At 40.4% G+C, this 12,554-nt stretch overlaps 1 protein-coding gene across 1 annotated transcript in view; it reads left to right on the top strand.

Moving 5' to 3' along the window:
* The first annotated feature begins 1,467 nt into the window (after positions 1-1,467).
* SLC1A3 (solute carrier family 1 member 3) overlaps positions 1,468-12,554 on the top strand; it is an 83,869-nt gene continuing 72,782 nt past the window's right edge. Inside the window, exons 1-2 of the mRNA XM_075932532.1 lie at positions 1,468-1,646; positions 3,253-3,532. Coding sequence (XP_075788647.1) covers positions 3,352-3,532 — 181 coding nt within the window. The 5' untranslated portion in view covers positions 1,468-1,646; positions 3,253-3,351. The remainder of the gene's footprint in view (positions 1,647-3,252; positions 3,533-12,554) is intronic.

Below are 12,554 nucleotides of genomic sequence, written 5' to 3'. Positions count from 1 at the left end.
ATATAAGCTGTCAAAAAGAGCAAGTGATTGTAATTAACATAGTAGGTAAGACAATTTTAATTGAATAAACGATATATGCATTCATCCAATTCATTGGCAGTTCAAAATGAATTCAATTTTTATATTTGTTTTCTTACTCATCAGATTCTTGAGTCTTTACTCAGAATTTGGACCTAAATTGACTGCAGATGTTCTTTAATCCAATATTCTGTGTGTCTAAAAGCAACATTGTTAAGCAGGGTAGACAGCAACTGTACATAGACTCTATCTGGTTTTGATAGAGATCTTTTTAGATAATTTTTTTTAAAGAAAACAGCTGAAATCAGGCAGAGTATACATAGTGAACACAGATTTATTCCCTGGATAAGAAAGCAAAATCATTGTGTGTTTTTTGGCAAATAATTTTAATCCAACCAAATTCAATTTGTTCTCTAAGTTTATCCTAATTATGTCTAGTTTTTATAATGATTGTGATGTGGTAAATTTTTTCTTTTTTACAGAAAGCTTATTAACTCAAAGTCCTGTTCTCTGAAATAGAGCTAGTAATATTAGCACCTAGTACAAAACATATTTCACACTTTTCATCTTATAAATCTCAATAGGGTGTCAAAGCTCAGGAATCTCATAAAAAGATATGCTAAAATGTTAGCCTACAATATTTAAATAACATGATTTATCACCTGTCATATATCTGTGATTCAACCAGCATTTAAACTCAAAATTCATATTCTGAAGAGGTACAAGATGCTTTTCCTTCCTTCCCCCGCCTCCAAATTCTACCAATGGTGCAAACCGTTAAATAAAAAAAAAGACAACTTCTTTTTAGGAAAAAGCTGAATGTTTGGAGCTTTTCCTTTGTTATTCACACACTGTGCTGTTGAGACAATCTTTGCTGAACTGGGCTTACTCTGAAAGAGTTTAAATTACTGAACTACAGACAAGCCTCATCTTGCTTTTTGAGTAACTACAAGAAAACTATCAAGAACTGTATCTCATCATATTTTGATCTATTCTGGATAGTGTTCCAGTTACTCCTGAGAGATGTAAAGCTGTTTCTCTATCCTAGATGCTTCCTTAAATAACTGGCATTAAGGATTAGAAAATACCTTGCAACTGCAAACTAAAACACTTCTTATAGTAGACTAACATCCTCAGATAGCTCATCTTTTCTTTTAAAGGTAATGGAATAATGTTATTTAATTATGTTTCATTTTTACAGACTCCTGGTTTTTGGAATATCTAATCACAAAAACTTCCAGCCTTCTCTGTTGTGTGTCATTCTTCAATGCTTCCTGAATCCTGATTTTGCATTTCTAATGAAGCTGAACTGACAAAGCGTGAAAGTGGTCTAAAGGGGAAAAACAAAGAAAGCAACCCTGTTTTTACTGGCCAAGACTAATCAATATTCCAGAAGCTCAGCTCTCCCCCCTTCAGTTGTGTTTTTTATTTTTTCCCCTGAGTTGGATTAATAGTCTCCTCCCCTTTTCTTAAGTTACAGTGATAGTAAGTTGCTGTATCTAGAGCACATGAATATTGTCAGTCTTCTCCTTCTCTCGCTCACTGAATTTTTCACCTCTATTGTACCTACTGGGAAATTTACCTTATTGGTTGCCTTTTGTGCTTGGATCATTGCAGAATTTGAGAAGGTAAGCTTGTTTATTTTGCTGGCATTTCTCACTTTTCATTCTTTTCCTCTAAAATACTTTTCTAGGTAATTTGATATAATGATTCTTTGGGGGTACACTGAATTGTTTTTTTAACTTAAACTTACTTAATAAAGGGTAGGCTGGGATAATATTTTGGTGGTCCTGGATGGACAAAGAGGTGGAGTGAATCTATAAGCTTGTTATAAAATGTTTCAGACTAAATTTCCAAAGAAAAATTCATTCATATACACAGCAGTCATACTTCCAAAATCAAAAATACTGTACATAATAGTTTAAATATTTAGTTCAGCCTAAGAACTTTTTCCCCACTCTACAGCCAATTAAGAAAAGACTTATTAACTATTATAGCTTTTCCAATTGAAAATACAATTTTTTTAAAAAATAAAGGAAAGAGGTGAGATAGGGGAGGGAGAATAGAAAATGTGTGTGTACATGCAATCTTGTTAAAAACAATATTACAGCATGTTAAAATCCAAGGCGAATGGTATATTAACATACTAGTTTTTAAACCATATATTTAACTCCAAAAGAAGACCAAATCTCATTAAAAATATTCTCTTACCTTTAAATAACATGATAGCCCCTTCAATCATCTGACTTCTAAAACTTGAACTTTCTAAATGCTTTCTGCAAAACTAATTAGATAATAGATGTAGCAAGGCAGATGTAAACGATCTATATAATTGAGAATAGATTTCAGTGCTGCAGCCAGCTATACCCATTCATGAATTTGTGACTCCTCCCCCCAAGAAATGAAAGCTTTTTTTAATCTTAAAGCCAAATCTGTAATGTGATTTTTATCAGAACATATCAATTCTTTGCCAGTCAATACAAATTCACACTACAAGATAATGTTTTGCAACAAACTTAAAATGACAAGCTTAAAATGAATTGCATCTTTTGATGTTTTAGAGATGTGTTCAGAGTAGCATAGTAACATTCATCTTTGAAGTGAGTTTCAAAGATGAAACTCCTTTTGAGTAGTAAGTAAAGAGATAAACTTTTGAGTAGTAAGTAAAGAGATAAACTATTCCTGCTGTCTTTTTCCATGGAACAGGAGAGAAATTAGTGTAGAACAAAGCATTAAAATTTGAAAACATCTGAAATACATAAAATTCTGAATGGTATGACTTTAAAAGATATTATTTATCAGACATTTAATTTGAAAGGTGGGATAAACAGATTCCATTTGAATAAATAAATGCCTGCTAGATAGGTAAAAATGAAGCTTGATCAATAGTTAAAGATATAGAGTATCCGATTCTCCCATGACATCTGTTTTACATGATTGTAACTCCATTGACAGCTGTGAAGTTACACCTCATTTGTAACAGTGTGAAAGAAGAATTAAGACCATTCCCTGCAAATACTGAAAGACAAGTTTGAACAAAATCTGTACTTTCAAATCAAGTTTCTACCAAACATTGCAGCTATTTACCATATATTGCAATCAACTAATTGGATAATCTACATAACCTAAGCCTGATTTTTATATGACTAATATTTGTCTACATGTGCAGATTTGACTGATCATGTCTCTGAAAGTTTAACTCGTAGTAATTATTTGTTATATTTTGTCTTCTAGCTTCCTCCTGCACTTCCCAAGGAAGAGGGTAGGCTGTCTTTCTGGGGAGATTTTAAGAGCCGTAAATTGTAATAGAAGAAATCACTTTTCAAAATATAGATGACTAAAAGTAACGGAGAAGATCCAAGATCTGGAAATAGGATGGAACGCTTTCAGCAGGGAGTCCGGAAACGTACACTCAAGGCAAAAAAGAAAGTGCAGAGCATAACTAAGGATGATGTTAAAAGTTACCTATTGAGGAATGCTTTTGTGCTCTTCACCGTCATTGCTGTCATTGTTGGTGAGTAATTTGATCTCTAGGGATATTGCATTTGACAGCCTTAGAAAATATCACTTGGCCTCAGCAATTAGCAATTTGAAAGAACTCTCAAATTCTTCTCCACTGATAATAACTTGCTGGCTTGGAACATTTTTTTGCTCTGAAAATTGTACATTTAAGTTTTGGAGAAAGTATAATTTTAGTTATACTAGTATTCAAAAAGGTGAATCAGTTTGGTGAAAGACTCCTCTATTTCAGAATCAATCCTACTATATCAGAATCATAAGGACTGAAAAATCAAACAAAATCTGTTTCTGCCAAAAAGCAGTTCCAATATAATGCCCAGGAATGTCACTTTCCACTAACCCATACAATTAATATGTTGAAATGAGAGACAGAAGTCCCAATATTAATTATAAGGTCATTTGCTTCTCCAAGACAAATATCAGAGAATAGAACCCAGATTAGAACTTTTGGGGTTGCCCTTGATGAATATAAAAGAAAATACAAACCTAAAGCCAAGATCACACTTTCTCAGTAACTCTGATTTTTACACTTTCATCTTTAATATGCAACCTGGGAAACACGGAGAGTTCTACCATCTTGAGGACTGCAAGATGGTGCCTGACTGATACTATTTTTATACAGGGTGGAATTCAATAGATCAAACAGCATGCCCAAACTTTTCAGCTTCCACTGATTTCAATGGGAGTGGGTCTGACTTGCAAAATGAGCGATAGACTTAGAATGTGCCAAAATTTTAAAATATTCATTTATATATATATTAGCTATATAAAAGAGATTGTTTTGATGGAAATCATTTTTATATGAAGAAAATTAACTTTTACCACAATATGTTCTATGCAGAAATATTTAATTTTTATTCATAATTATTTCTCTTATCTGGAATTTTGCTATCTAAACAATATCATTTTGCACTGAATGAAACAACTACTATTGTGGAGCAAGTAGATTTTGGTTCTGTAATAATTTGTGTGATCATATTAATTTCAAGCCTAAACATATTAACTTGCTCATCCATTTGCCAAATTTTAAGGTTTAAAAATGAGGCCAAACCTTGCTTGGGTGAGCAGTGACATTAATACTTTGCAGAAGCTGCTGTGACAATGTTTTCTTACATTCATTTGATTGCTTCATCTCCTAAGCTTCCTTAGGAATCAAACATTATTGTTGCTTTTAAAGTTCCTCATATCTGTAGGATTATTTGTAATAATTCCCATTTTATTGGTGGCCTTTTGTTGACAGTCCGTGGGCCAAATAGGGTATGTCTACACAGCAACATTATTTCAAAATAACTTAGGGTATGTCTACACTACTAATGGACGTTAGTTTGAACTAACTTTCCTAGGCGCTACACTAGCGCTCCGTTAGTTCGAACTTAATTCGAACTAACGGAGCGCTTAGTTTGAACTAGGTAAACCTCATTTTACGAGGACTAACGCCTAGTTCGAACTAGCTAGTTCGAACTAAGGGCTGTGTAGCCCTTTAGTTCGAACTAGTGGGAGGCTAGCCCTCCCCAGGTTTCCCTGGTGGCCACTCTGGCCAACACCAGGGAAACTCTATGCCCCCCTCCCGGCCCCGGACCCCTTAAAGGGGCACGGGCTGGCTACGGTGCCCGTGCCAGGTGCAAGCCTGCCAGCACCCAGCCAGCAGACCCTGTACCTGGAACGGCACAGAGCCACCCACCCGATGCCCCCCAGCCCACCCCCTCTTCCCGGGACCAGGCTGGCGGCTCCCGGGAGCTTGCCCTGGACCGCAAGAGGCGGGCACCTTCCTGGGCTAGTGCGGAGATCGTGGACCTTGTCCACGATCTCCGCACTAGGCACAGGAAAGTGGCCGGCTAGGGCAGGAGAGCTGCCAGCCTGGCCACCCAGGAGCAGGTGTGCATGAAAATCAAGGGGGTCCACTGAGACCCCCGACCCTGAGCCCTGAGCTTAGAATGTTCATACTGAGTCAGACCAAAGGTCCATCTAGCCCAGTAGCCTGTCTGCCGACAGCGGCCAACCCTAGGGACCCTGGAGGGGATGGACCGAAGACAGTGACCAAGCCATTTGTCTCGTGCCATCCCTCTCCAGCCTTCCACAAACTTTGGGCAGGGACACCACTCCTACCCCCTGGCTAATAGCACTCCATGGACCCAACCTCCATGACTTGATCTCACGTCCCTTTAAACTCTGTTCCAGTTCTAGCCTTCACAGCCTCCTGCAGCAAGGAGTTCCGCAGGTTAACTATTTGCTTTGTGAAGAACAACTTTCTCTTACTAGTTTGAAGCCTGCTACCCATTCCTTTCCTTTGGTGTCCTCTAGTCCTTCTTTATGGGAACTCAGGAAGAACTTTTCTGAATGCACCCTCTCCACCCAACCCCTGCTTTTAGAGACCTCTATCCTGTCCCCCCTCCGTCTCCTCTTTTCTAAGCTGAACAGTCCCAGTCTCTGTAGCCTTTCTTCATCTGGGACCTGTTCCCAACCCCTGATCATGTTAGTTGCCCTCCCTTCTCCCAGCCTTTCTCTTCCCCTCTCCCACCTCCTTTTCCCAGTCTCCCCCAGTTTTTTTCAATAAAGACAGAGTCAATGTTGGAAGAAACGTTATCTTTATTTTGTACATCAATAAGAAGGGGGGCTAGGGAAGGGTAAGTGGAAGGAGGTGAGGGAGGAATGGGGTACGAGCCCCCGATGGGGAGGACTGGGCTGGCTCTGCGGGCTTCTGGGGGTGGAAGCTCTCCTGCAGCCCCCCAATTACTCCCTCTCCCCAGATGGCAGCCTGCGGCAAGTGCAGCCGGGCTGATGGCCGAGTGGTGTGATGTGCCCAGTGTGGGTACTCCGGGCACTCCAAGCCAGAACTTCTTTGCAAGCAGGGCACCCCTTAGAACTGTGTGTCCGGGGTGGGGGTCGGGACCCTTTAAGCGCAGCCCTCGGCTAGCCTGAGACAGCATCTCCATGCTCTAAGTCCTCCTTTTATGCCCTGCCGGCACTGCTTCCGGCCATCCTTAAGCCCTGTTCAGAGTCCACTCAATGTGGACTTGCTCGTTCGAATTAGCAAAACGCTAATTCAAACTAGTTTTTAGTTCTAGACGCGTTAGTTCGAATTAGCTTAGTTCGAATTAACTAATTCGAACTAAGTTAGTTCGAACTAGTGCTGTAGTGTAGACGTACCCTGTGTCCGCATCTACACAGCAGGCAGTTATTTCGAAATAATCGAAATACTGTCACGCTGGAGGACTTCTTACTCCAACTCCCGTAACCCTCATTGTATGAGGAATAAGGGAAGTCAGAGGAAGAGTGCTCTATTTCGAAATAAGTGCTGTGTAGAAGCACCCGTTCTCTCCCTACTTTATATCCATAACAGAAATAACACCTTTTCACATTTTATCAACAATAATTGGTTAATAGTGTTTTAAGTCCCAAGAATTTGCCACAGTCAACAAAAAATTAATATCAGTAATATACAACACTAACATGTTTTTAATTGATTGTCCACTGAAAAATGTGCATTATGGAATCTGAAATTAAAATACGTTCACTAACACATCCATCATTGCTAGCACTGCTGAAAATTCCCAGTATAGAAAAGTCCATTATAGCATATTCTGCCTACTCATACACTGATCTCTCTAGAACAGGGGTGGAGAACCTAAGGCCCAGGGACAAGATATGATCCCTGGCTTGTCTGGATCCAGCCCCTGGGGCTCAGGGCTCCTCCCCCCACAGCACTGGGGAGCCCAATCTGGCATTCCAGCCCCCATTATCCCCTGCCCATCTGATTTTCTGTGGGTCAGAGGCTCCTCACCCGAAGAAGTCCCTCACCCCTGCTCTAGAATACCTCCAAAGGCTTTAGAAGAGTTACTTTGGATATACTGGTGCAATGGAGAGCAGAATTTGCCTGTGTTTATAAAATGATGTGTAAACTTACACTATATATATGCAAATAAAGGAGAAACATATGTACGGCTCTCAATAAAAGATCAACTTCACTCTTTTGGGGTTTTAAATAAGTAGCACTCCTGTTACTGATATGCTGATGTAGAAATAAAGAGGACTGGAAGACTTAAGAGTATGGGCACCTCTAAATTGTCACTGAATCTAGCTCAGGTTGGTAATTTGGCAATCCACATAAAATCAGAGTGTGGGCTAGTTCTAGTTCCTAGTGGACAGTAGTCCACATCACAAAACTAAATCACAGTTAGCACAAATTGACACCCTTGTTGGCTGTCTCAGTGACAAGACCAGGTTTTAAATGAACATGAAAACTGAACTGTGTTGGCAGGGTTGAAACAACACCAATGGGGAGCATGCAGGGCACATTTAAAGAAGCTTTCATTGCAGACAGCCCAGACTGTATCGGTTAGATAAATAAACCAAGACCTTTAGTTCCCAGGACTGTCAATGTAGCAGCTTTCACATGGACTGAATTCACTAACAGTAAAATCAAAGATTAAAAAAGTAAGAATGTTGGTACACCAATATTTTTCTAGAGGCTTTTTTGTCAAGGGACTAAGGTAAGAAAGCACATTTAATATAGCGCTTCCCATTTCATTTGTTAAGCAGAGCCACTTCTGGTAGAGGTTAAATTGGTAGAATCACAGGCCTTGGCTCCCTACTTCAGGACCATGATTTCAAATAGGCATCACTACAGTAGCATCTCTAACTTCTGGTGCTACTGCAAAGAATGTTGAAGAGAATGAAGAGAAGTGAAGAAAAAAGGAGGGATGTACACATGCTATTACAAAGCATGAAACAAAAGAGAAGACATTGCAAAGGCCAAGTATCTTTGAGGGGAAACAGAATCAATTGCTAGAATACAATTAAAGGCTTTCCTAGCTGTGGCAATAAAAGCAAGTAAAAAATAAAAATACTGGCATGGAGATGTCAGAAGTTTCTCCAGAGTGAAAGCTGAAACTAAATTCTATACCTGCTCTTGGCCCCTTTTCTGAAATTCTCAGGGAAGTTCCTTTGGGCATGAAATTTTTCATGTGTGGTCTGTAGCAAGGAGATAATTTTTATAAAATTGGAGCTGATTTCCAACAAGCTATCATTGAGATATATGACGTGGAAAAAATAGGTCATTCTAAATGCTTTGAAAACTCCTGTAATTTCTTTTTTGTCTGCAAAATGAGTTGTCTAGAAACTTTAAATGAGCTTTTCTGTGAATCTTGGCAAGATCTAAGGTATAGACCTATTTTGAGATAGCATATTTGGCAAGTTGTTTGCTAGTGAATTGAGTATGTCAAAATGACCAGCTGCTTCTCTAAGGTGTGCTGGGAGTCCTTATAGCTTTCAGAAAGTCTGCAGGAGGTCTTACTGACTTTGTATTGTTCACCAAAAACTCTGGCATAATCTCAGTGGCTGTTCCATTCCCCCATGCTTCTCCCCTTGTACAGTCTCTCTCCTGATTCCTGTTGCCTCCTATCCACTTTCCAACACTTCACAGGAGACCAGGTTTTTTCCAGAAGAACTCTGAAACCCCACACAAACTCCAGTGGAGCTTGGCAGCTAGAGAAGGAAAAAGTTCAAGTCACACAGAGTTTATGAGCAGAACTCTTGTGAAGCTGGTCACATAGTGCCTGAGGTATGGAGCTTAAAATTCATTTGACCAAGACACCAGGCTCCAATAGTAAGGTACCACACCAAGATGTGCTCTTAGATGAGCAAGCATGAATGCATTATACATGGCACAAACAGCTTACCGGGAAGCAACCCAAGGAGACAGAGATACATTAGAAGATGGCAGTGATCTATGAAGGATTGAGTTCTACTCCTGCAGAATTCCAAAGCTAGAAAGCAATCTCTGTACAGCTCCAGTGCTCTGCTGAAGAACCTGCACCATTTACAAGCTCCTCACTGACTCCCCTCACTGAGTAATTCCCTACTTTTCAAAAATGTTTCTAGCATATTCCCAGGCAAACACTTAAACTGCACCTTGAATATCACCTTGGGGGAAATGTAAAAGATTGCTTTAATTTTTTTTTTACAACAGAACAAAACCTGTTCCAATGTAAAATGTTGACTTTATCAATTACTTCTTCCTACAATACTACTATTCCTTTAATTTTTCAGTTATTGCATACTCATTTATTGAAACTAAGCAGCATCCAATAATTCAAATGCTTCTATTTTATTAAAGCCACATACAATATAAAGAAATCACATAACTGGACAATTTGGGTATCAAAAATGTACGTATTGGAGAGAGATCAGTCAAGGTACAAGTGCTGTTAGATATATAAATTATATGCACAAACTTCCTATGCTCCAAACTCTGGAACTATCATAGAATAGAATATTGCTGAAAAATATTTTATATTAGTCATAAAATCACTGTGCAGAAATACACATTTATTATACTCTACATATAAATTGTCTAATACCAGAACTTTCTTGAAATAGAAGATGTCTGAGAGCTTCTACAAACGTATTCGAAGTTGTTTAAAGCCGATTTATATAAGACTACTTCTTACAGACTAAAATTGAAGGTTACATTGCATAGAAAGTGAGAGGTTGGCATGAGCATTAAGGATGTTTTTGTGTCTTTATGATTTCAATAAGAAATTCTCTATGTGAAAAGACAGCAGGACAGAGCAAAGATTCTATAAAAAAATATATTACAATAGATATAATGGTTGACCTGATCTTTGCCTGATGGTCATTTTATGGGTTGTATATTTGATTAAAGCCAGGAAATTAAACACACTATTTTAGCAGGAACTATTATAAAAACTATTAAGTTAAGGTTGCCTGACTCTTTCTAATCTATGAGTTAGTTGCATGAATTGTGAGAAAGAATTTTGAAAAGTAAATAAAAGGTTCCTGATGTTAAGGATTATAATGTGAATCGTGAAAAATGAACATGAAAATTGTTAGATTTCTGGGACTATCTGGTACATCTTTAGCCAAATAAGTAGGCTGAGTGACAGCCAGGAATAGCTGTCTAATAATAAAAAGACATCCAAAATAATTGCATTTTGAAGAAAAATTTGTTTTGGGGCAAAAAGAGGTAGTAGTTCTAGGTGAAAAGTACACCTGGAAAGAGGAGCAGAGTTGTGAACAGGAGAGGAGACTGAAGGGAATTAGAGGTAATTCAAACAGTTAACATTAAACCTTCATGTATAGATGGAGGTGCGTTTTCTATATATTTTCTTGGGTTATTTTTATAAATCTGATTGATTTGAACAGAAATCAAATTAGATGGTCTTAGCCTCTTTCTTAATAGATATAGTCATGGTTTCCACATTTCTTTGCAAATTGGCAAAACTGACACAATGTTTGTTCAAGAAAGATGTAAGATTGAATATGAGATGTGTTGTATATCCTGACTGATATGCTTTAAGTGAAATACTGCACACATACCTATTTACATAACTAACTGCCTCTAAGTCACTATACCCATCCCTCAATTTCAAAGGGTATGTCTACACTACAAAGTTAATTCGAACTAACGGATGTTAGTTCGAACTAACTTTCATAGGCGCTACACTAGCACTCCGTTAGTTCGAACTTAATTCAAACTAGCGGAGCGCTTAGTTCGAACTAGGTAATCCTCATTTTACGAGGATTAAGCCTAGTTCGAACTTACTAGTTCGAATTAAGGGCTGTGTAGCCCCTTAATTCGAACTAATGGGAGGCTAGCCCTCCCCAGGTTTCCCTGGTGGCCACTCTGGCCAACACCAGGGAAACTCGTCTGCCCCCCTCCCGGCCCCAGCCCCCTTAAAGGGCACGGGCTGGCTACGGTGCCCGTGCCAGGTGCAAGCCTGCCAGCACCCAGCCAGCAGACCCTGCACCTGGCACGGCTCGAGCCAGCCACCCGATGCCTCCCAGCCCTCCCCCTCTTCCCGGGACCACGCTGGCGGCTCCCGGGAGCATGCCTGGGACCGCAAGAGGCGGGCACCCGCCTGGGCTAGTGCGGACATCGTGGACCTCGTCCACAATCTCCGCACTAGGCACAGGAAAGAGGCTGGCTAGGGCAGGAGAGCTGCCAGCCTGGCCACCAGGGAGCAGGTGTGCATGAAAATCAAGGGGGTCCACTGAGACCCCCGACCCTGAGCCCTGAGCTTAGAATGTTCATACTGGGTCAGACCAAAGGTCCATCTAGCCCAGTAGCCTGTCTGCCGACAGCGGCCAACCCTAGGGACCCTGGAGGGGATGGACCGAAGACAGTGACCAAGCCATTTCTCTCATGCCATCCCTCTCCAGCCTTCCACAAACTTTGGGCAGGGACACCACTCCTACCCCCTGGCTAATAGCACTCCATGGACCCAACCTCCATGACTTGATCTCACTTCCCATTAAACTCTGTTCTAGTTGTAGCCTTCACAGCCTCCTGCAGCAAGGAGTTCCACAGGTTGACTCTTTGCTTTGTGAAGAACAATTTTCTGTTACTAGTTTGAAGCCTGCTACCCATTCCTTTTCTTTGGTGTCCTCTAGTCCTTCTTTATGGGAACTAATGAAGAACTTTTCTGTATGCACCCTCTCCACCCAACTCCTGCTTTTAGAGACCTCTATCCTGTCCCCCCTCCATCTCCTCTTTTCTAAACTGAAAAGTCCCAGTCTCTTTAGCCTCTCTTCATATGGGACCTGTTCCCAACCCCTGATCATTTTAGTTGCCCTCCCCTCTCCCAGCCTCTCTCTTCCCCTCTCCCACCTCCTTTTCCCAGTCTCCCCCAGTTTTGTTCAATAAAGACAGATTCCATTTTTGAACACAATTTCCTTTATTTTGTACATCAAGAAAAGGGGCTAAGGAAGGGTACGTGGAAGAAGGTCTCCCCCAGTTTTTTTCAATAAAGACAGAGTCAATGTTGGAAGAAACGTTATCTTTATTTTGTACATCAATAAGAAGGGGGGCTAGGGAAGGGTAAGTGGAAGGAGGTGAGGGAGGAATGGGGTACGAGCCCCCGATGGGGACAACTGGGCTGGCTCTGCGGGCTTCTGGGGGTGGAAGCTCTCCTGCAGCCCCCCAATTACACCCTCTCCCCAGATGGCAGCCTGCGGCAAGTGCAGCCGGGCTGATGGCCGAGTGGTGTGATGTGCCC

Source organism: Pelodiscus sinensis, chromosome 6, assembly GCF_049634645.1.
Source record: "Pelodiscus sinensis isolate JC-2024 chromosome 6, ASM4963464v1, whole genome shotgun sequence".
Taxonomy (NCBI): domain Eukaryota; kingdom Metazoa; phylum Chordata; order Testudines; family Trionychidae; genus Pelodiscus; species Pelodiscus sinensis.
Note: the sequence above shows the minus strand (reverse complement) of the source record. Positions and strands in the feature narration are given on the sequence as shown.